Genomic DNA, 25315 nt, shown 5'->3' with positions numbered 1-25315 from the left:
TGTGTTTGAGATTTTTAACAGTAACTAGAAGTTCCATACACTGAATACTGATTTTAGCACTTCTTTATGGAGATTTTTTAGTAAAAAAGCTTTTTAATGCAGAGGATGGTATGCCTAACTGGGGGAGACAGCTTCATAGTAAAGTGCCCATTGCCTATAAAACATTTCATTTTTTATAGCATCTTTTATCCAAAGCTCTCAAAGAGTGTTTTACAAATGCTTCTAGGGGTCTCAATGCTCCCGTTACATCAGATGTAAGCACTTTCCTTCCCACTGGGAAAGAGGACCTAAGGTCAGTAGCAGAGCCAAGAATAGAAATGCAGAAAACCCAAGTCTCAGTTTGTTGCTCTGATCACCAGAGCACACAGTCTTCCTAACTTGTGACTAACCACCTTTGCCATCAGGCACTGTATGCTTGCTCAGATTAATCAAGACGCTTGAAGCAGTAATCCATCTCATCTGAGGACTGTGGTTACAACCAAGATTTTCAAAAGTGAGTAGTGATTCTGAATGCTTCAATTTTGGGGTTCCAGGCTTGAAACACCTTAAGAAACCTGATTTGCAGAAAGTGCTGAGCACCCTCCCCTCAGAAAATCAGGCTGTTTTAAGGGGTCTCAGGTTGGGCACTCATATCAACACAAAATCACCAGCCACTTGAAAATCTTGGCCTGTATGAACAGTCTTTGAATCTGCCACTATATATTCTCCTTCTCTCAACCTGTGCTTGGAATAGAAACATCAGTAAATCAGTGCCCCAAGTAATGTACTTTTAAAAGGGATTTATTCAGTATGGAACTACCATGTCAAACTTGAAGGGTAAACTCGGCAGAAATTAGGTGAGTTTTCATTAAAAAGTTATCCCTTGTGTGATATCTGTGCTGAAAGCTTACATTCACATCATATGTGACTTATTTGCCAATAAGTAATGTGATGAAGTACCCAAACGAATACACTATGCGTCTATCACACACACTGAAGATTTTTTATATAATGGAGTAAGCCCACCGCCAGAAGACAAAGGAAGTGGGCAACTACAAATTGCTTTTGTTTCGTACAAACAAACTGGTAGGCAAGTTTAGCGATATATAAATGGCTTAACAATTAAATCAATCAATTTAACGCACATGAAGACAATTATTTTGCATTTTTGAACAGCTCTGCATTACACAAATTTATTTCAAGCAACTGAATCATGTTTTATGTCAAATAGGAATTACAATCTCCATTTCCAATACATCACTTTAAATGAATGACCTGAAACACCCCTTACCAATAACTGCAATATTCAACATTCTACTTAAAAACAAGTGTGTTTAATCCTTTTTAAATATGTTCCTTAATATAAATATTTAAGAATCAGAAGATTAGTTTGGGGCCTGATCTGAAGAAGGTGCTGAGCAAACGACAGCTCCCACAGACAGTGTCTCTCAGGTTCAGGCCTCAGACGGTAGAACACAGAGTGGGAATGGTCATCAGTTCATCATTCTAGTCCAAAGAAAGGTAGCTTTTGAATTTCCAATGTGGTCACCCAGCTGACACCAACCATTAGCAGCTTTTTGCCCTGCTCGCCTCCCCAAACTATTGAAGTAAATAGGATCATAATGTTTACAAGGAAATAGCCCCAAATGACAGATCTTCTTGAAATCTGGGGGGCTGTTTTTCCACAGCTGTTTGTTCCTTCTGAACATTCTTGAGCAGTGAATTTCAGCAGTAGGTTGTCAGTTAATAAGTATCAAGTTGTCATCACTTCCTCGTCTGCAAAAAGGGGGCAGAGAGAAGAAAAAAAAGAAGTTGGTATTTTTAAATTCTGTACTTAATAAGGACAACATAAAATCCTTGGTATATTTAAAGTTAACCATGCTGAATTTCTCCTCTCCCTCCTTAATCATCAAAAAGAGAATCTACCTATACTCCTTGCCTTTATGACACTCTCAGAAAAAGGAAACAGGTTTTTTATGGATTGGCCTTTTGCAAGAAAACCGAATATGCTAAGTACCCATGAAATCAATTCGGTCCCGGTAATTTACTGTGGTCACTAGCAATCTCTGATTAGCCTGAAGTCACAGCACCCGATTTGTTCATTCATCAGCCAGATGGATGTTCAGAGAAACAGAAAGTGCTAAAAGTGACTAAGCTGCACAACTGAGACAACAGATCCACCAGTCCGAACTTGTTGTACCATTTAGGGCTCCCCTGACTGACATGCTCAGCTAAAGACGTGTGGAGGCGTATAGTTTAAGAAAATATGCCCTTCACTGGGCAGCAGTACTGTAAGCCTGCCCATCTTGGTAAATGCAGCAACATGCCTTGCTCCCTACCTCCAGGGCAGGAGATAATCCCCCTCGTACCCTGTTGCAATTTGTAATTTCCTACTTCAGCGCCGCAGCGCCCAGCTCCAACTAGTTTCTATACCCAACAGCAAACCAGTGCACTGGAAATGCTGGGACACCAAGGAACCCAAGGCTCTGAGCCCAAAAGAAGTGCCAGGTTTCAACCCAGCTGCAGGTCTCCTGCTGAGGAAGCTGAACTCGTTTCCTTCTTTCAGCGAACAGTCCGTTAAGGAGAAAAGGATCTAGAAGCTTGCTTGCAGCCTGCGAGAGTAGGTTTGAAGCTGCACTTAAGTTCACTGTACCTCCACCTTTGAAGTGTCCACAGCAACTATCTGGAGATTTAGGTGTTCTTTTATTCCCCTCTCCCCCTCAAGCCAGCAGTTTTTCCTCAACTAAAAGACACTTCAGCCTCAGCCCGGGGCACAGCAAAAGCAGAAAGCTGTGGCTCACAAGAACCTTACTGTACAAGATCCATTGGTATAGATTTAGGAACACAAGATTGGCCACACTAGTTTGGGTCAGTTGATCACCCAGAAATGCTACACTCCTCACATGACACCATGCCCTCAGGCTCCATCTGCCTCCAACCCTGCTGTGTATAAACCTCAATGCCATTGCCACCAGTGCTACAGCTGTCAATGCCAGCAGGCAGCAATCCACAGCCATCTACCTACCACTTTAACAGGGATTAAGAGGTGGGAGTGAGCTCAATACTATAGGATGAATGGTCCCTACTCCTCTTTTTCCCCACCGAGAGAGAACATGACAGCCTGCTACTGGCCCCTTAACCCCTATAGGGGTCTGAACCGGATGAAATGCCTTCCAGTCCCATCCACATGGTCCCAACACAGGCCCTGCTCATAAATAATGGGCACTTCCAGGCAGTTCAGTGGAAGTGACCAAGGTTCTCAGGGAAATGCTCCCATTAAAACTAGAGGGGAGATAGCTGGGAATAGTTTCATCAGACAAATCTCAAGGTTTGGGATGGGGGATGGGTCACTTAAAATGAAAGAACAAGTTCTCTCTTGCTCCTTTCTACTGCTACCTGCCAACAGGTCTCCCACCTGGAAGTCAAGGTGGTCTTGGAGCCTAGCTTTGCTCCTAACAGTTTTCAGTGCTTCCCTGACCTGATCAGCACAACTCACTCCTTTAGAAATATGATGCTATTTAGCTCTTATATAGGGTTTTTCATCCGTAGGTCTCCAAGGGCTTTATAAAGATTACAGCCAAACTCAAAAAGGTATCTTTCCCTGCCCCCTCCCCTTAACAAATTCGCTATTTTCTAATGCTAAATACAACAGAAAGGGATAAATATATTTAAGAGTCTGAACATGCTATAGTTAGATTTACGGGCGTGCCTACCATAGTGAAACCCATACTTTCCAACGGACAGCTAACCTCATGGGTACTTATGAGAATTACATAGCTCATGGAATCACACTGCCATACTGACCTCCTACAACAGCAGATGAAAGGCATGGAAGCCTGTGGTTCTTTGCTATAGTCTGTGCTACTGCATTCTTTAAGGAATTCATGAAGATCTGTTACTGGAAAGCCGTTTTGCTGGTATTTCTGAAAAACAGGACACCTTATTTCCAGTGCATGAAAAAACCATTCCTTTTGTCATTGCTCGAAACCAGCCTCCATTCCACACTGCTCTCCCACACTTTTATCAGCTTTAACATCTAGATTAATAGTTGAATCAAACCGTCACTACCGCAGCAAACAAAGTGAGGCTAGGAGAGTGTGGTCGTGGGAACAGAAGAATGAGCTAAAGGAAACTTATATTGAAAAAAGAAAAGACACTGTTCAGTTATTTCTTTTCGCAGGTTACTTGCATAACCATCCAGTTCATTCCTGCGTGGTTCTATTTAACTGTTTATATGTTGACTTTTTTCCTCCTACATAGTCACCATAAATGAGTGAGTTCTCCATAAATTAAAAATCCCAAGCTCTAAAGACCAACAGATTTGAAGCAGAGATAAACAGCAGCCACTTAGAAGTTTAGTCAACATTTTCATTCAGAGGAACTGCTATACAAAACAGATAAATCAACCTATTCTTCTCTGGGAAGTTTTGGGAAAATTCTATGGCCTGTGTTATACAGGACGTCAGACTAGATGATCACAATGGTCCCTTCTGGCCTTGGAATACTGAGCGGCTTCTCCTTTAAACCATTGGATCCACCTGAGATGATTAGGCAAGGGGAGAGAGAGAAAACAGAAGTGATCTCACTTTGAATATCAACAAAATTACTGCAATCCTATACCGAGAAACTTGCAAAACAGAGTCCTTGGTCAGCTGGATAGTTGTGGTCCAAATACTGCCACTATCAATTTACCACTATGCTGCACATGTATTCCCATGAGAACTAAAACAAAGAGACAACAGCCAAAGGCCAGTTACTGAATGCAGCCTTCTCACTGGTCACTCTAACCACCAGGACTTAAGTATATAGAAATACAAGTGACTACAAATGTAAAGAAAATACTGATGGAGGGCAAGAATGCAGGGAAGAAATCTAGAGAAGGGGATGTTTTTAATTCCACTCCATCTTTCACCGGAACTGGATAGAGTGGTTCCAGATCGCAGTTCATTAGTACTAGACTCAGTGGGTCTCTTTCATACCATGCACTCTACTAATTATCGAGCCAGTAATTTCTGTGAAGCACAGGGAGCAGAGGTATTCAAATCTGTACTGCTAAGCAATTTTAACTGAACCGGTTACCCCCTTGCCTCCTTCTCCCCCAGCAGTGTTAACAGACATCTTTCAAACATCACTCTCTCCTGGCCTCAACGAGACTTTTTGATACTGCAGGAACACTCTTGCACTCCATGAAAGAATTCTCTAGCTGTAAGCAATTGCATTCAATGATTTTAAGCTTAATATACCTCCCTGCATCCCACTCAAGTCACTATTCTGACCCAAATGTAATACAGCCAGAAGAATAGATTGTGGGAAATTGGGGGGGGGGGGAGGTGTGATACCTTAGGTAAGTTTTCCAAACTAATGCCTGGATGGAAATCACTTAAGGGAAATTCTCTTCTATTTTTTACCAGATCTTAAGCTAAAAGCTTTGAATATCTTTACCATACATCATAATCAGTCAACATCTGAAGAGAGCTTCCATTTGTCCAGCTTTATGGTTTAAACTAACATGAAATGCTAAATAATTGATTAGAAGAAAAATACCACAAAAGACAAAATGATTTACCTTTATGGTGTCATAAGAGTCTGTAATGAGTGCAATAAAAAGGCTGAGGATCATGTATATAAATAGGCTAATGAAGGAATACAGATATAATCGACTGAACAGCCACACCAAGGTGCTCTTCTGCTGGATTTGAGCAAATGTTGCAAACATGTCATCACCATTGACCAAAGAAAACAGACATTCAGCAACTGTGTTCAGATCTTCAAACTAGACAATATTGAAAGATTAACATTAGAACCCGATCTCCACATACAGTCAGGTTAAGGGAAATAAAGACAGACGTTTTCATTAACAGTTTTCCCACAAATTTTTTACCCACAGCCACTACTCTCCTGCCCCCACCTCCCCAAAAAACCTCCCACAACCACAATCTCTCTCTTTTGTGTATTTTGTACATTTAAGACTGGCATGATCATTTGGCTTGGGAGGCAGAGAATTCCTTTTCCATCTGTACCTGAGTGTTTTGCATTGGCATCAGTTGTAGGAAAGGTGCCAAGGGGTAAAAGCATCTAATAAACAACCACCACTAATGTTTAATGCTTTCATTAAAGGATCTCAAATTACACTATGCATGCGGGAAAGTATGCCCAATTTAGAGATGAGAAAATTAAGGCAAAGAGAGATTAAGTGACCTAGGTCACACAGTGAGTATGTGACAGAGCTGGGAACAGAATCCAGGTCTTCTGATCCCCAGACTCTTCTTATTCTTTCAATAAAATATTTTAAAATCCCCTTCCAGCAGCACATTGGTAAAGATCAGTTTCGTTTTTTCTGCACTTGGGAGAAATAGGACATAAGTGGAGCCACTACAGTTCCTCTAGCCTTTCTGTGGCGAAATTAGAGACCATACTTCTCTTTAACAAAAATACTGATATTTGAAAGAATATCCTCCAGCTATATTATCTCATTCCATTATTTGGTGAAGGGGTTGGGGATTATCTTGCAAATGATCAGGTACATTTGAACCCAAATTTAGGTTTTATTGATAAAAGGTTTTCTAAATCCCAGTATAGCAGCAAGAAAGAGAGTTATGGCAAATGGTAAAGATTTTATTCAGTGGGTTAGGGTGCTAACGGCCCTTCATAGCAATAGCTAAAGACAGTGCGAGCAGGTTCAGGCCTTATATCAAGCTCCACTAGGCAATCTCCAATTTTGCCTTTTCACTTTGCCTTATCCAACTCTACCTACTATCAAAACCGCCCATAGTTTCACATTTTCTGGGTCCAAAAAGAATGCTGGATAGTCCAGAAACCCTAAGTAAACAGCATTTACGTCAGGCATTCAGAGTAGCTGGCTGATGCCATGTCAAAACATGTCTTCAGAGAAGATCAAATGCTATATATGGGCAATTCCCATATGACCTATGAGGAATGGTTGAAAAAAATTGGGCATGTTTAGTATAGAGAAAAGGCGGCTAAAGGGGACGTAACGGTCTTCAATATGTAAAACGTTGTTATACAGTGAGCAATTGTTCCCCAGGTCCACTGAAGGTAAGACAAGAAATAATCTGGTTAATATTCAGCAGGGGATATTTAGGTTGGATATTAGGAAAATCTTTCTAACTATGAAGGAAGGATAGTTAAGCACTTGAACAAGTTATCTAGGGAGGTTGTGGAATCCCCATCACTGGAGGTTTTTAAGAACAGGTTAGACAAACATGTGCCAGGAACGATCTATGTATATCTGGTCCTGCCTTAGCACAGTGGGGGCAGCAGGAGGACTAGATGACCTCTTGAGGTCTCTTCCAGTCCTACATTTCTAGGATTATGTATTCTATGAAGTGTGGGGAAGGAGTAAGACAAATTTGCTGTAAGGGATAATAGGAAAGGGTGATTTTAGAACACGAGTGGTCCAATACACTGCCATCTAGAGATCCATGTTCAGCTCTCTTGCTTCTGAGCTGGCAGGGCTGCTCAACAAACCATCTCGCAAAAGAAACAGCTAAGAAGGCTTCACCTTGCTCATGGTCACTCCTTGTAGTTGTCACATGGAAAGGGCAGAATCCAGCTCTTCTCTGCTGAACAGAGATTCTCTAGTACATGAGGCCTGAGAGAGGCTGGGTAGAAATAGAAGGGTAACCCTTGGGATTTTGAAACTCTTCATGAAAAAATTAAGAGGGAATCTGTAGAGTACTTTTCCCCACGCAATTCCAAGTGGCAAGGTCTGTAGCTGACGTAGTAGACGGTAGCTGATTCAATATGACTTGTGGGAGGACTGTCCTGTTTCTCTTACTTCTTTACTACTTACCAATCCTCCTTTAATTTTAAAAATAATCATCTACTACTCACTGCTTCACATGAAGTTACTTGCCTGCATATCCTACCTTTGCACTACACTTCAGGAGACAGAAAATGTAACTGACAAGCAGGGAGTACTGCTTCTGGGAGTGTCAAGTTGGTGGAACATGAAACTAGTACAACCACTAGACAGCATTAAGGGAATCTGAGCACAAAGCTTGCAGTGGCCCTCTTGGTTAGTTAGTATGTATGAGACTCAAGTGTCATTCCTACTTTGGGCTGCAGTTTGGAGCATTCAGAACAGAATGGGAGCATCCTCCTTTCAATTCTGCTCAGTCTGCTGTACATGCAGTCAGTCAGTTGCCACAAAAACACACGGTAAAGCAAGTGCCTATAATAGGCTGTTCTATACAGTACAATACTGCCATCTAGTGAGATTTGGGGCAAGTTGCTAGAGCCTCAAACAAAATGAGCTGAGCCATAACATTTAATGACGAGAAAATCATACAAGACAAAGTTTTGACAACACAGTCAAACATCTCATTGACTATTCTTTCACTTACTCAAATCATTAGATGCTTGCTACTCGCCATTTAGGGTAAAAGTGATATTTACAACAACATGTCAGCTAAAAGTGACAGGTCCCCAGAATATAATCTGAGGGATGTATAGGGTATTATGGGATTTCTGCAGGAAATTCTAAAAGCTTTTAAGAAGTATTCAGTCATCAATTAAAATGCATTAAGAGCAAAGGATAAATAAATGTAACTTTTTTATGTTTGAGAAATCAAAGTTAAAGGTTTGTGTTGTTGCACTAAATTTCATCATATTGCACATACTCCAGTCAAGAATGAAAACCAGTATAGACATTTCTTATTACTAATGAGCATTAGTAAATATGCAAATTCTAAATGTTCATAACACCAGTCTCTCTTTTCTAAACTTGAACTGTTGTTCTTTCCTGTGCGAAGAGCTTTATAAAAACATGCTAAAGCCTTTAGCTTCCCACATTTTTGAATTACGCAGGCACAAAAATTTAGTTTGGAATCTAGGGAAAAAAGAAGTATATGTAATATTTTGCATCTCCATTGAAAAAGAAAAAAACCACAAGTGATTTTGATTAAAAACTTTCCAGTTCACCCTACATTTGGGTCAAGATCAACTTTGCCAAGTTTCACCCAGAGGGGAAGGTCTGGCAAAAGCTATGAGCAATACAAAACCCTGCTGAGGCAACACAGGGATCAAAAGTATCAGTGCGCAGGCTATGGTAGAGCGCTCACCATTGACAGTAGTGCTGAAGCCACACCAGCACTGGAACAACAGTGGGGGAATTTCTGAAAATCCTCAGTGTAGTGTTTGGAAAGGCAGTGAGAGTTTAACATATAAAACTTAAAGCTGTTGTTATGGCTTCATAACGAAGGCTGAGTTATGTTTTACACTTAAGCAGCAGGAGTATCTTCCCCCAAATGATAGCACTTACTCCGAGTATGGAATGATTATATATGCACATTTAGAAGAGCTTACATACCTTTTCATGATAAGGCCCTAATACAATCCAGCCACAGAATGTATAGCCAAGATATATCATCCCAGCACAACAACAAAATCTTAGAACTTTGGGTAATGATGCTTGCATTGTTAAAATGAGCACCTGCAAAGGGTTGGGGGAGAAGGAGAAAGAGGACAAGACACACATTAAAGAAGTTAGAATAAAAACAACAGAACAAAAATAAGCTGAAGCTATTGAATATTTGATTCTAGGCTTACATTGTATGTCTGGAAATATCCCAAGTATCGGATGACTCCAACCCAAACAAACAAAGTCGATGTTCCAAGTAAGATGCTGCAAACATCATAACTTGTGAGGTTCTGAGGAATGCCAAAAAAAAATAAAAATAAAAAAGCAGGTGAGTGAAGTAACACCTGTTGATAGGTATCACAGTTTATGACTATACAGGTAAAGAATGATACATGGAAATTTTTTAGGTCAGATTTTAAAATTTCAGTGGCTTCAGTTGAATTCTAATGCCTAATGGACACAGCCACATAACACCAAGTCAATATGGTTCCTCAGGAGAGGTGACTTATACAGAGAAGCCGTGGTATTGTGGAGATGGGAAAAAGGTGCACAATGATATAAAGAAATTTGCATGAAGCCTACAAGCACTGTGTGGATTTCACTTTGGTTATAACAGGCAGTTTTGAAATTAAGTTCTCAAGGAAGTTCATTGTTTGCTATTTTTAATCATATGGCAAACTAATTTTCATTCACTACTTAAGCACTAGTTCACAATTAATAAGAGGGAGACTTTGTGACTAAGGCCCTGTCTACACTACAACTTTAAACAGCATTTGTTACCAGCTGCTGGCATGGTCAACTTTCACGAGCTTTCTGCCCACACACGTGGTTAATACTGTTTATAATCACAACAACTAGTAGCTCATTGCTCTTTCTTCAGGCCGAGGCTGACACATGGCGGTAGCAAGTTTGTAAAACTTATTCTGTTGTATTTGCCTTACTGTGCCTGTGTAATTGATTTGGCCAATGCTTATTCCTCCCAGCTACCTGTGCAGTAAGACATTTGAGAGTTTGGGAAGCATGATCCACTGGCCCACATTTTCCCAAAATGCCCTGAGAGACACATATCAGTACATGTGATTACACAAATTTTGTCAAAACATGGTTGAGCTGTGGGGAAAAAAGCTGCTGAGAACATAAAACCATATTTATTGTAACCGAGACAGATTGATCAGAGCGTGGTGACAGACACTGCTTTACTTGTAGATTTGACAGTCCATTAAGAAAGTGGATTACAGCAGAGATATTCCCATTCCCACAAGCTGCTGTTTGGGGACAGTTTAGAGGAGACTCCTGTTTGTTAAATGTTTCTTGATTTTCTTGTTCAGAATACAATTTTAGGTAGTGAGTGACCATCAGCTTTTAAAGGAAAGAATTATGGGCAGCATTCATTAGTTAAGCCCTCTGGGGCAGGAACCACCTTTTCATTATGTGCGTGGTGTGTGTACTGTGCCTACCACATGCAGGCCAAGATCCAGACCTGTAGAGGTGACTGAAAAAAAAAAAAAAAGTGCTATTTACAGCAGCAATTTCAGGAACAGAAGCCAAGTAAATGAGATGGAATGAACTTCCAGATTCTACTGTACCAAGAATTTTATGGAGAGGCAGATTGGGGTCAGTTCTTCTCAAGAGATCCTGGGATCTTTTGGGTGAATGCTACTGGAGCCCCACTCTCTGCTCAAAGAGCAACATTTCTCTCACCCCAAATGAGAGATGCTGAACAATCCCTCTCCCTGAAAAAGCAGTTCCACCCTTTTGAGAATATCCTCTACCCACATGTTTATCCTTCCTGTTTCCCTCAAGCCTCACCTTAGGACTCTCCTGGAGCAGAGCCAGGTCTCTCCATTTCTTCCTCTTCCTCCCTCCCTGAAGGCTGTTGCTGAACTGCAGCTTTAAACTGCAGCTTATCTACGTGAACAAATTCCACATACACACATGTGGAACTAAGGCGAGATTACTGACTAGACTGTATTCTACGGCTACTATAGCATCTTGGTTGGATTGAGCACTTTTTAAAGAACATAAGTGACTGCTGTTTCCCCCCCACTCCTGCATTCATAAAGCTCACTCCTTCAGCTTTGGTAGCAAGGTCTGTTATGCCCATTTGGTACTTAACGTTACATGGCCTAATTTGCTGCATCTTGCACTTAGGGGTGTTCTGCATTGCCATCCTAGGTTTCATGGCAAGTTTTGTTTGGCCATGACTCTATAACTTAATGACAGATTCTTTTTGTGTACTTATATATAGCCTAGCTTGCTATATTATATTATATATATATATATACACACACACACACACACACACACACACACACTATATATATATATATATATATATATATATATATATATATATAATACACATATACATACATACATACATACACACACACACACTCACACACACACACCCCCCATTTATAATTATAGCTTCTGCATTTTTCAATGTCGTTTTACAGATGCAATACATATATGTTTTGTAAATTCGCTTTCCTTAAAATTATATAGGGATGTCCTTTTAGAAGAGTATGACCTATATTGTATTCATCATAAAAGATGTATGTTGTTTCCTCTTAACACTGAGGATGTAAATGTAAGAAATACACTATGGGTTTTTGTTTTAATTTGAAAAAAAACTGTTTTAAAGAAATAGCTACTGCAGAAGAAAACTTATTGAAAGAAGTGCTCAGTGTCAGTATTGTGCACTTGCGTGTGGGGTTATGCCTATGATGGCCACTCAACATAATGAGCGCCCTACCAAATTCACGGCCATGAAAAATGGGTCACAGACCATGAAATCTGATCTCCCCAGTGAAATCTAGCTATTGTAGGAGAAGGGGGCTTCTATCGTGTGCTGGGCTGCAGCTGCTAGCCCTGGCTGGGCTGGGGAGGGAGAGGACTTCCTCTTCCCCTGCAGGGGCCAGACCACCTCCAGGAACCTCCTCCAGCTTCAGGAAGCTCTGTGCTTGTTGGCTAGGAAGCCAGCTCTGAAGGCAGTGGAGAAGTATGGGTGGCAATCCCACAACCTCCCACAGCTCCCTTTTAGGACCCGCATGGTTACAACAGTGTGAAATTTCAGATGTAAACATCTAACACTGTGAAATTGACTATTTTTAAAATCCTATGACCACGAAAAAAGACCAAAATGGACCGTGAATTTCGTAGGGCCCTGACCATAACATACAGTAGGTGTCTTCCTGCCAGTGGCATTTGACTCAAAGGATGCTGCTATGAGCAACACAATTTTGGCCATAAAAAGAGTTGTTTGGTACTCAAGAGGAAAATGGGAGTTCCAAGAGTGAAGGGGCAGAAGACCTTCAGGAGTTTGACTAAACTGAGCTGGTGCCACTGACCAAGAGAAAACTCATATTCCAATGATAACAGACAACAAAAAAACAGGTACTGGCAGAGGGGAATATACTACCAAAAGAAGAGAAACCAAACCAAATCACTGTGGCAAAACAGTTAATTGGTCACAACTTTGGTTTTCCTTGCATTAGTTTAAATTAAAACCATGCTTAAATACAGTGATGAAAATATTAAGATGTGTTAACTCTCACCTTGGCTTTTATTTCCATTTTCATTATAGATCCAATGATTGTCATCACATCACTGATAATCACCAGGACATACCATCCATTTATAAACTCCAGACGATCAGCATGACAGACATGACGTTTGTACTTTTCCAGGAAGAAATTCACAAATCTCTGTAGTAAACATTTAGAGATTTGGTTACAGAACCTACTTTTCTCCAGAAAATAAAAGGAATCTCATACAGGTGCTGCAGTTCTTGAGTACAGCTCAAGTAGAGTACTTAAGTTGGGTCTGTTGGAAGAATATGCCCTAGCAAATACTGTAGAAATCATGTGTGGGTAGCATTAGCAATAGCAACAGAAAATAATTATGGGACATTCATACACAGCTCTGTAAAGGGTGACTGCTATCATTATTATTCGTTATTACCAACTTCACTTTCTGCATCTTGCATGCCAATCCACAGACTCTCTCCTGTCCCCTACTGATGGGACAGCACTGCTCTCTCAATCCCTCAAAGTCTGACAATGTCCCATTACCTTTTTGATGGTTATAAAAAAGCACAGTGTGCGGATTAAGATAATTGGATATCACGTATCCTGTGCTCTCTTCTCCCCTCCCCTGTGAACACATTTAGGAACAGATTCCGAGGTACGGAACATATCAGTGTGTCTCACATGTGCATCAGAGGAGAGTGGGGCAACAACATGACACAAAAAGCATGAGGCCCTTTGAGTTCAGGAATTTACCCAGTGAACATTTAAATATCTGGCTTTTTCAGCCTTATAGGGAAAAATGTTAGCCATATTTGGATTTTGAGGGTGCATGGTTTGCGCAACTTCAAACAAACAAGGACTTGAAGATTTGGGGTGAAATCCAGCACAAATGAAGTCAATGGCAAAACTACATTGACTTCAGTGGGGCCAGAATTTCAACCTATGGATCTGAAATGAACATATTTGTATTACAGTATCATGCAGATACTCCAATAAGGACTGAGACTTCATTGCGTACTGTACAAGCATACTAAGGCTCCTTCCTAAATATCATGTTGGCTATAATACAGATGCAATACACTCTTGGAGAGATATTTTCCTAGAACAGATTCACTACTTGATAATCCAAAACATAGCACCACTTAGTGGAACTAAACTATGGAAAGCAAATGGAAACAAAAGCAGAGAGAAAAGGCAGACAACGTTGTACTTACTTTTTGCAATTTCAGAGCAAGAACAATGGATCGTGTGCAGAGTATAAGGGAAGCAAAGCAACTTACGATGACAAATCCATCAAAAACCAAAATATATTGAGTGTTTTTCTGAACTACTATAAAAAAAGTACAACAGGAAACAGTTAGATCTTTACATATTTCTTCTGGCACAGAATTCTTTTCATAAGCATTTGAAAAACTAACTAACTATATAATAAAAGCTCCCTGAAAGTTTATTATGACAAATTTTGCAACACTTGGTATACTGTCATCTCACTACGGAAATAAGCTATATAGAATACAATACATACATATGGAGTACACAAGAATCCTCCTGAATGTAGATCTGTAATTCAAATCACTGGGGTATTACATGCAGAGGGTTTGCGGGACTGTGCCCCAAAAGTGAAATGAATTTTTTCTTTTTAAAACTATTTTAAATTAGTAATTCATGTACAGGCCAAATTCTGCTCACACACCAAGAGTAATCTCGCTATCTTATTGACTTCACTGAAGTTGCAAAAGCAAGGGCAGAATTTGGCCCATTGACACTGTTTACCAAAAAGCTTTTCATCAATGAAGATCTGTAATTAGAAGCCTCCATTTCACCAGTTGCAACTGAGACCTGCTGTAGCAGTTAGTGGTAAGGGAACAGTATTCCATGCACAGCACTATGAGTAAGTGACAACCTACATCTTTTCCAAGGGGATAAGCAGCTCTCTGAACTTAGTTCTTTACAGGTAAGCAAAGGAGGGATTGATTTTCAATTTCTATACACATATATAGAATTAAAAATAGATTTTGTAAAAATTTATGTATTCTGGTAGATCCAGGGTCTTAAACAGCTTTTGTAAAAATAAATAAATAAATAATTCGTTCAGAGCAAAACAAGTCAACCATTTATAATGCAGGAGTATTTTAACTCCGTGTTCTCTGATCAACTACTTAATATGCAGACAGAGTACAAAAAGTGGCCAACTGAGACACCATTGTAAGAAGTGATCACACACACCAAGTTATTTGGGCTCAAATATAACAGTACACAAATATAGCGAAGATTTGGCTAGGAGGAGAACACAACACATTGTTCCTTAACCAGGATCTCATGTAAGGCTCCACAAAGTTTGATCAACTATACCACAGCCTATATTGTAACTGTGATGGCCACATTCATAAATGGTTAACAAATAGGTTTATCTTATTCTGTCATACTGAATCTGCTCTGAAGTGGAACCTTCAGTACTATTGTCACTTTAGAAAGTGATCAGACAAAGGCTTAATGATAGAAATATAAAGAGGATGCCATTCTTTATTTGTAAGGATCATCAAAAGAACAAGCAGGGAACACTCACTGCTTCTGATAAAGTCTTTAAAAACATAACAAGCTTCAACTAGTTAAAAAGGAATTATTTTGATGTACAGGAAGAAAAGGTGTCATAGGTGTATGAGTTTGGGTATTTATTATTGGTTAAAAGACCAGGCTAGAATTTCAATTTAATGTATTAAGCTCATTCAGAGCAACAGAAGGGTCAAAACGTATTTTAAAACATTAAAATTTCCCTTGCAGGCAGAGTCTTGTTAAATCCATCACTAGGTAGGTTATAGCAAGGGATATTTATGTCATCTTGATGCTTTTATAGAAAGGAGTTAAGCTTATCTGTTTCTTCATTAGAAGCAATGATTTGCTTAGTCATTAATAATAAAAGCAGACAAGTTGCAAGTCTCAGTATCCACTAGATATTAGCAAACATCTGTGCCTTCCTCCTCTAAACTCTTTTCATCCCTCCAGATAGGAAGTTGATGAGCTTCAGAAAAATATGAAACAAAAACACAGATTGTCAAGATCTTGGGATCTAAAGACACACTAATATTTACTGACTTTGAAAATATGTACGTTGCTATGTACAAGACTTCCTGAACCCAGTGACATGACATGCTGGTTAAAATGAGTAAGCACTCACCAACATGTCTTATTGTCAGAGAAGGTACAGACCATGGCATAACCCCTTTTATGCAATGCATCTGCATGTGTCTCAAGATCACTATACCAGCAAGCAGGGCCAATTGCTTATTGCATCATGTGGACACAGCAGGACATACAGTGTAGATTCATAATGGTTAACCTGCATGCCTCAACCACTCGTCTGAAGTGGTGAAATAACAAAAATAACTGATGGAATAAAAATCTTATACAATGTCCCAAGTCCATCGACGTAGGTCTTAGAAATATCTAAGACAGAATAACATACTTATTTAAATTTCAAGTAAAGACAGTATTTCTAAACAGTTCTGATAAGTAACACTCAGCATAGTGGATTCGTCAAGAACAAATAGTGTCAAACAAATCTAATACCTTTCTTTGACAGGGTAACAAGCCCTGTGCATAGGAGGGAAGTGGTAAATGTGGTACAGCTGGACTTTAGTAAGGCTTTTGATGCTGTCTCGCATGACCCTCTCATAAACAACCTAGGGAAATACAATCTAGATGGAGCTACTATAAAGGTGCATAACTGGTTGGAAAACCATTCCCAGAGAGTAGTTATCAGTGGTTCACAGTTAAGTTAGAAGAGCATATCACGTGGGGTCCTGCAGGGATCAGTTCTGAGACTAGTTCTTTTCTATGTCTTCATCAACGATTTAAACAATGGCACAAAAAGAGTACACTTATAAAGTCTGCAGACAATACCAGGCTGGGAAGGACTGCAAGTGCTTTGAAGGATAGGATTAAAGTTCATATCTTTTCTGAAATTATTTTGGCCAAATTGGAAAAAAGTCCAGAGAAGAGCAACAACAATTATTAAAAGCCTAGAAAACATGATCTATGATGGAAGATTGAAAAAACTGGATGTGTTCAGTCTGGAGAAGAGAAGACTCAGAGGGAACATGATAACAGTTTTCAAGTACGCAAAAGGTCGCGCTACAAGGCGAAGGGAGAAAAATTGTCCTGTCGTCAGAGGTTAAGGAGAACAAGCAATGGGCTTAAATTGCAGCAAGGGTGGTTTAAGCTGTACATTAGGAAAAACTTCGTAACTGTCAGGGTGGTTAAGCACTGGAATAAATTGCCTAGAGAGGTTGTGGAATCTCCATCACTGGAGATTTTTAAGTGCAGTTCAGACAAACACTCGTCAGGGTTGGTCTAGATAATACTTAGTCCTGCCTTGAGTGCAGGGGACTAGACGAGATGATCTCTTAAGGTCCCTTCCAGTCCTATGATTCTTTACTCCTGTTCTGAAACAGTTACTCAGGCTCACTCTGATGGTGCAATCCAGCTCTAAAATAGCATAAACCTGTCCCTTAAGGATTTTAAGTGCACTGTCAGACTAACCTCCTCAGAGTGCAAGGGGGTGGCCTCGGTGTTCCTACACTCATGATACCCATATGAAGGAACAGTGCCTTGGGGTCATAAGCAAGGGGCTCTATTTCCTAGAGCTGTGGACTTGTTCAGATCACCCTCAGGATACAGGGTCCAAAAAAATATGACATAAAGCTCAGCTAGATGGGAGAATCTGGTCTGTGGTTATTGGGCTGCTTCTTTTCATTATACTGGTGTTAAATAAAAGTGGGTCTAACATTTTGTAACTGACATGGGAGAGGGCATAAAAAGCAAACACCAATATCACAAGTAGAAACAGGAGAGCGAATTGGGACATGGTGCAAACGCTAGCAGGGTCAGAAAAAGTGGTAATACAGAGTCAGAAAATATGAGATTTAGTGAGACAAAGGCAGAGCCAGCAATAGAAGCCAGATCTCAACTCCCAGCACAATGGGTTACATCTACTAAATACAAAACAGGTTTCAGAGTAGCAGCCGTGTTAGTTTGTATCCGCAAAAAGAAAAGGAGGACTTGTGGCACCTTAGAGACTAACAAATTTATTTGAGCATAAGCTTCCGTGAGCTACAGCTCACTTATGCTCAAATAAATTTGTTGGTCTCCAAGGTGCCACAAGTCCTCCTTTTCTTTTTGCGGATACAAACAGTGAGGGATAAATAGTACAAAGTGTTCACATGCATTTGAAAGGTGCAAATACCAATGTGGTACATGGAAGCATAACTAGGAGGAAGTCAAAATTTGGAAGAATATAAAAAAAATATTTCCTAATGCTAATGTTTCTGTCAGGGCAGGGATGTAGGCTCCAAGCTTGAACCATTTAAAAAGCACATCAGATAACATACTAGACTGTGTGCTGCAAGGAGTACTCCTATGCATCATTTCTATCTGTAGCTTATATTATCCACTGGTCAATGCTGCCCTAGTGTCCAGGCATTTCAGTAACATTTCTAAAAATGTTGACACTTTAGCCATTTATTTCTGAATATAGCCACAGTTCACATTTGTATATTTGGCTGTAGTCACCATATATATATTCAGAAGTGGAACAGAAGGATATAGATTTACTGGAAACACCAGAGTTTCACCATGCAGAGCACATATGCACCATACTTACTAGATCCAGATATATGCCAGTCTTTGCATTCTTGAATATCAGCATCACTATCAAAATAAATTTTTACTTTACCACTGTGGGCTCTGTTGTTGAAAGTAATCTGCAAACACAAGTGTAAAGATTTATAATTTGATGAAAGCAAAACTAGCAAAAATTAACAGTGTCAAAAAATGCAGAGTCAAAGTCTAGATTGATACCCACTGGTACTACTCAATCTAGATAATCTATAAATAAAACTATCAGATTAATATAGCTGGAAAAATATCTGAAACAATATACAAGTGCAAAAGCAATCAATGATTTTACTTCTTATGAAGAACAAAACATTTAAAAAATTTGAAGGGGAGAACCATGTTTGAGGAAAATAAATAGTTGCTTGTTAAAAGAGGTCTGTCTCATTGACACACAAGCAATCACATCATTTTGCACGGGTGTCAATGGAGAGTGCACACTGAATTTCTTCTATTTTGCAGTCAGGACACCAATAAGAAATATGCTGGATTCTAGAACACTTGTTTCCATGTGTATACAGGTGAAATGCACTTACAGTATTCTGAAAGGCGTAGCAGTCAGGCAATTCTCTGGCATGAATTGTTTGTAGATCAATGCCTTTAAGTTGAAAGGAGATTTCAACCTGTATAAGCCTGAACAGTAAAAATAAAGGCAGTAAATTATATACAACAGATTCCAATATTTTCATGTAATTGGATGGGTCTTCAAAACTCACTTTACCTATAAAATTCGAAGTTGAAAAATGATGAATTTATCATCTTCAAATCACCAGATCTCGTAGTGGCTAGCATCTGTGGCTCTAGGTGAATACAGTCTGTGGGGGGGGAAAAAAAGATTTTTACAAGTTTCGTTCAAAATGACTATTTTACAAATGAAGTAAGGGAGAAAACGGAGGTAACTGGATACTAGTGGACACAGATGTAGGTCCTGATCTCGCAAGCTGTGTTGGATCATATTAAAGAAGTTATGTATTAAAATCACAAATGAGTTTGATTCCCCATAGTTTAAATTCCAGGGTATTACTAATTAAGAGGTCTCTTGGTTTTTGGTACTGTTTCTCTCCCTCTATGTGTGAAACTTGCAAGCTGCTAATTGTGTTAGTACATTCTAAGACAGAGTCTGTCCTCAAAGCAATTCACAGAGAGAGAGACTCAAAGCAATACTCTAACAACAGAAACAGCACCCAGAGACTCCCCGCCCTTTTGTTGTATTAACAATTGTGATTAAAATAGAGATAGAGGATGTATGTGGATGGATGCTTGGTGTGGATAATAACTGAATTATCAGGGAGGTGCCAGCCTAAGAATCCAGTGTCCATTGGCTGAAGAAGGCGTCTAGTGGAAATAACCAGAGGACCCCCCCCCCCCCGGAGGGCAGACTGGAATCCACCCAACAGCCTCAAGAATGGGAGAACCAAAGAACAAGATAACATCTTGGAGCTGTCAGGAATGTGCTATCTGCGGATTGATTCAGCAACAGCATGATGAAGCAATTCCCATAGACTGGCATAGGAAGAAATTCCTATAAAAATAGACTCTAAAAAGTGAGAACTTTGGGGTCTGATTCTGCAAACCAACTTCCAGGAGCATCAGATGAGCATCTGACAAGGCCCTGCTCCCTCCTCATGTCCAGGCCACCTGGCCAGTGGCTTGGCATGAGCAACTCTAAGGCTGGTAACTATGATAACAACCTTGCAGAACCTGTGTGTGTGTGTGTGTGTGTGTGTGTGTGAGTGTTTGTATGAATGAATGTGTGAATAAATATGAGATTGGATGGAATGTTATAACTATAACTAACTGCTTACTATGATTCTTTCTGTATTCACAATAAATGTGGTATTTTGCCTTTTTCCCTTTAATAAGATCCTGCTGGTTTTTATTTTATTGGTATAACAGCTGCTCATTGTGGGCAACTCCCTATATCTGTGTAGAGCCCCACTCAAGTTAATGGGGCCATGAGAAGGAGCAGGCCCCAATACTGAAAGGTGCTAAAAGCTCCCATTGAACTGAATGGTGGTTGACAGCATTCAACACCACTCAATATCTGGCCTCTGATCAGCAGCTTCTCTCATACAGAAGGTCAACAGCTGAAAAGTCTTCAGAGAAAAAGTCTTACTATGGTGACCTACAATGCTTATGCTGCGAAGTAGTAATTTCTAAGTGGATATTAAAAAAATAAAATAGGGGAGAAGTGAGTTAGTTTTTCCTAGGTTAAAGCATGATTGCCACACAAATAAAATACTAACTTACTCTTGATGATTTGCCATTACAATACATGGGAACTTTTTTATTTTTAAATTTACAGCTGTACTGTACCTGTTTCAATGGCAATGTCTATGTTCAGCGAATCATTGGAAGGAAGCATTGTGCCTTTCTTGTACTGTTGTTTACAGATCTGTAAGCCTGACACATCGTCTTCACCTTGTTCGTAACCAAGTGTGCCCAGGGATATCGTCTTTAATTGGCGGTACTAATTTAAAAATAAAACACACTTTTTCAGTTAACTTAATTATCCTCACATCAGCCTATTCACAAAAAATTACTGATGCCCATAACTATGTTTTCTTTGCCCACATTCATTCAAATTTGCTTCCCCCTCCCCATTAACAAATTTAATGGTCCACAGTACCAGCTTTTCATACGCACTTTGTATTTCCATAACAAGTTTGATTCCAGGATCTCAAAATTAGTCAAGCCTCAACAAGGCAGGTGAATATAATTATACTCTACAAGGACATTGTGACAGGTTCAGTCACAGAGGCCCCCCTTGGGCCGGCCACCTGATGTGCTGAGACTACCTCGGAGCCCGTTTTCCCTGCCAGCTTGGGCCTTCAGAACTCTGCCTTGTTGAGCCAGACACACCAGTCCGCTGCAACACAGATCCAGGTCTGAACAACGTCCCCCAAAAGCTGCAGACTTAACTGAAAAAAGCTTAAGAAGTGCTCCTGTCTCCAGTATCCAGATACTCAGTTCCCAATGGGATCCAAACCCCAAATAAATCCGTTTTACTCCGTATAAAGCTTACACAGGGTGTGGCAAATTGCTGGTATGAATATGATGGGTCCTGCGCTTCCTCTTCTCGGTTAGGGGGGCGGGGGGGATGTTCAGGGCGCAGTTCCCTGCCCCTGAACTAGGGTATCTACTGTCCCACTAGTAACCCAGAGAAGGGTAGTGGAGAGGGAGGGACCCATGCCCACCTTCTAATCCGGATCCCAACCCAGGGGCCCTAGGGATAGTGGTAAACAACTCGAACTAGTGCTTCCTTCCCCTGGGCTACTTCCCTCTCCTGCTCTTCAGCTTGTGGGGCTTCCTGCCCTCTCTCTCTGCACAAGCTGGGTGTCTCTTTACCTAGGATCTTGGTCTTCTAGCCAGCCATGGAACTTCTCCAAACTCTCCTCTGCTCCAGCGCCTTCAAACTGCTCTCTGCTCCAACTCCTTCCCCTGGCTGATTGAAGCAGGGGGTTTTTATCAGGTGACTAGCTTCAGGTGCTCTAATTGGCTTCAAGTGCTTTTAATTAATTTATAGAAACCTTTCTTCCCTCTACAGGGAATAAGGCTTCTCCTCATCCTGGGACTTACATCTCTCTCCTATATATCACTCTCCTGCTGCCTTCTAACCATGCTGTATCACATATCCTCCCCCCTGCTCAACACCATGGGGTTGGGCTACTTGGGACGAAAGGCAATGCTTTCAGGACAAGCCATCTGCATTACTATGTTGGCTTCCAGGCCTATGCCATACTCGGAAATGAAAGGGTTGCAGAAATAGGAACCATCTAGTCGCTCTTGTATTCTTCTCCTTGTTTCTGTGCATCCACTGGAGCGGGGCGTGGTCTGTCACCAGGGTAAATCACCACCCCAGTAGGTAGTAGCAGAGAGTTTCCATGGCCCATTTTATCGCCAGACATTCCTTTTCAACAACGACGTACTTTTGTTCCCTGGGGAAAAGCTTCCGGCTGAGGTACAGGATCGAGTGTTCCTCCTCCCCTACCATCTGCGAAAGGAGGGCTCCTAGCTCTACTTCCGAGGCATCTGTTTGTAGGACAAATTCTTTCTTGAAATCTGGGGCTATGAGCACTGGATGGCAGCAAAGGGCTGTCCTTAAATCTGCGAATGCTCCTTCTGCTGCTTCAGATCATTTTACTATCTTGGGGCCCCGAGCCTTTATCAGGTCTGTCAATGGCCCTGCTCTTGTGGCGAAAAGAAGGATGAATCTCCGATAGTACCCGACTAACCCGAGAAATGCTCTGACCTGCTTTTTACGGACTGGCAGAGGCCAATCTTGTATTGCCTCCACTTTGTTCCATTGGAGTTTTACCAAGCCTCTCCCTACTACATACCCAAGGTATCTGGCCTCAGCTAGTCCTATACGCACTTGAGAGGGTTGGCAGTGAGGCCGGCCTTCCGCAGGGCGTCTAGTACTGTTTCTACTTTCCCTAGGTGCGTTTCCCAGTCAGGGCTATGGATGACTATATCGTCTAAATAGGCGGCAGCATACCTGGCATGGGGTTGCAGCAATTTATCCATAAGTCGTTGGAATGTTGCAGGGGCCCCATGGAGTCCGAAAGGGAGGACAGTGTATTGGAACAGGCCATCAGGTGTGGAGAGAGCAGTCTTCTCCTTGGCGTTCTTGGCCAGGGGAATTTTCCAATATCCTTTAGTCAGGTCCAGAGTGGTTAGGTATCGGGTCTTGCCTAACTGATCAACTAGCTCGTCGACACATGGTATCGGATAGGCACCAAATTGGGATACTTCATTCAACTTCCGGAAGTCGTTGCAAAACCTCAGGGTGCCGTCAGGCTTGGGTAAGAGGACAATAGGGTTGGACCACTGGTTGTGGGATTCTTCAATAACCCCAAGTTCCAACATCATCATCTTCACTTCTGTCCTAATTTCCTCTCTTTTAGCTTCCGTTATCCAGTACGGTCTTATCGTCACCCTTATTCCGGGCCTGGTGACGATATGATGTTGGACCAGTGTCGTACGGCCCGGCTGTGTACAAAACACATCTTGATTCCATTGGATCATATCAATGACCTCTGTTCGTTGTTCTGGGGCTAACTCGGGGGACATCCTCACCTGCTCCTGTGGGTCGTCCGTCTGAGGTGGAGCTCTCCGAATGACCAGGCACGTCTCTCGGTCATGGCAGGGCTTCAGTAAGTTTACGTGGTAGATCTGCTCTGGTCTTTGGCAGTCTGGTTGTCTGACCTTATGGTCCACTTCCCCAATGGCTTCCACTATCTCATATGGCCCATGCCAGCTGGCCAGGAGTTTGCTTTCCGCTGTCGGCACTAGCGCCATTACCCGTTGTCCCGGCTGAAATTTCCGTACTTTCACTCAGCGGTTATAATATGTCCGCTGGGTCTCTTGTGCTTTTTCCAAATGTTCTCTTACTATAGGGTTTACTTGAGCTATTCGCGCTCTCATCTGTGTCACGTGTTCAAGGACATTCTTTCCTGCGTTGGGTTGTTCTTCCCAGTCCTCCTTGGCGATATCTAATATTCCACATGGGTGGCGTCCGTATAGTAGCTCAAAGGGAGAGAAACCGGTGGACGCCTGGGACACTTCCCGTATTGCAAACATTAGACACGGTAGAAGGGTCTCTCAGTCTTTTCTGTCCTGTGCTACCACCTTCCAGATCATACCTTTAAGTGTGCGGTTAAACCGCTCTACCAGTCCACCTGTTCATGGATGGTAGACTGAGGTCTGTATGGCATGGATGCGGAGCAGGGTATATAAGTCCTTCATTAATTTCGACATGAAAGGGGTTCCTTGGTCAGTCAGGATCTCCTTAGGGATGCCCACTCTGGCAAAAACCTGAAGTAGTTCTTTTGCAATTGCTTTTGATGTGGGGTTTCTTAAAGAAATGGCTTCTGGACACTGTGTGGCATAGTCAAGGATGACTAATACGTTTCGGTGGCCCCATGCTGATCTTTCCAGTGGGCCCACTAGGTCCATGGCTATCCTTTCGAAAGGGACTTCAATAATAGGCAAAGGTACTAATGGGGCCCGCAAGTGAGGTCGGGGGCTATGCAACTGGCATTCTGGGCAGGAGGTACAATAGTGTTGGACGTCTGCGCGTATTCCTGGCCAATAAAATCTTCTTAGGACTATCAGGTGTCTTGTCTACTCCTAGATGTCCCCCAAATAAATGACTGTGAGCTAACTCTAGTACCGCCCTGTGTGTTTTCGTGGGATTAAGAGCTGCTCTACTTCTTCCCCTCGACTTTGCACTATTCGGTAGAACAGATCACGTTTGATCACATAATAAGGCCTTTGGTCTTTCCTTCCACGGGTATGCCATTTACTTCCACTACCTCCTCCCTCACATTCACATATAGTGGGTCATTGGCTTGGTCCTACCCGAAATTCTCATGTGCAGTACCAATTTGACCTAACTCCATGGGACCTATTTCTTCTCCGCCCCTTGGGTTGCCCCTACTTGGGCTAGGAACTGCCTCCGAGTCCTCACTGGCCTGAATTGTCTCCTGGCCTCCTGAACGGGTTCGCTTACCAACAAGGGAGGCTTTCTGGCTCTCTGCTAGAATCCTGGTCCCTAGCCTTTTATCTGCCCTCTTTTCCCACCTAGACTTTCGAGGTTTCCCAGGGGATGAAAATAGCTCGGGGGCAAATTCAGCAAAAATTGAGGTGAGGCTATCTGTAGGTGCCTCCGTCTCAGCCCGGGGGTTGCTACTCTCCCCTGGCTCTACTGGGGGGGGAGTAAGTTCTCAAACTCGGGGAAGTCCCTACC

General features: G+C 41.4%; 1 protein-coding gene across 1 annotated transcript in view; it reads right to left on the bottom strand.

Annotated features, from left to right (window-relative positions):
* Positions 1 to 528: 528 nt before the first annotated feature.
* The window catches only part of MCOLN2 (mucolipin TRP cation channel 2), a 39282-nt gene continuing 14495 nt past the window's right edge, over positions 529 to 25315 (bottom strand). The window contains exons 3-13 of the mRNA XM_077823915.1: positions 20881 to 21034; positions 19286 to 19379; positions 19101 to 19197; positions 18554 to 18653; positions 14109 to 14224; positions 12922 to 13071; positions 9550 to 9651; positions 9311 to 9433; positions 5546 to 5752; positions 3784 to 3902; positions 529 to 1755 (exon numbers count right to left, since the gene is read on the bottom strand). Coding sequence (XP_077680041.1) covers positions 1719 to 1755; positions 3784 to 3902; positions 5546 to 5752; positions 9311 to 9433; positions 9550 to 9651; positions 12922 to 13071; positions 14109 to 14224; positions 18554 to 18653; positions 19101 to 19197; positions 19286 to 19379; positions 20881 to 21034 — 1299 coding nt within the window. The 3' untranslated portion in view covers positions 529 to 1718. The remainder of the gene's footprint in view (positions 1756 to 3783; positions 3903 to 5545; positions 5753 to 9310; positions 9434 to 9549; positions 9652 to 12921; positions 13072 to 14108; positions 14225 to 18553; positions 18654 to 19100; positions 19198 to 19285; positions 19380 to 20880; positions 21035 to 25315) is intronic.

This window comes from Eretmochelys imbricata, chromosome 8, assembly GCF_965152235.1.
Source record: "Eretmochelys imbricata isolate rEreImb1 chromosome 8, rEreImb1.hap1, whole genome shotgun sequence".
Lineage (NCBI taxonomy): Eukaryota > Metazoa > Chordata > Testudines > Cheloniidae > Eretmochelys > Eretmochelys imbricata.
Note: the sequence above shows the minus strand (reverse complement) of the source record. Positions and strands in the feature narration are given on the sequence as shown.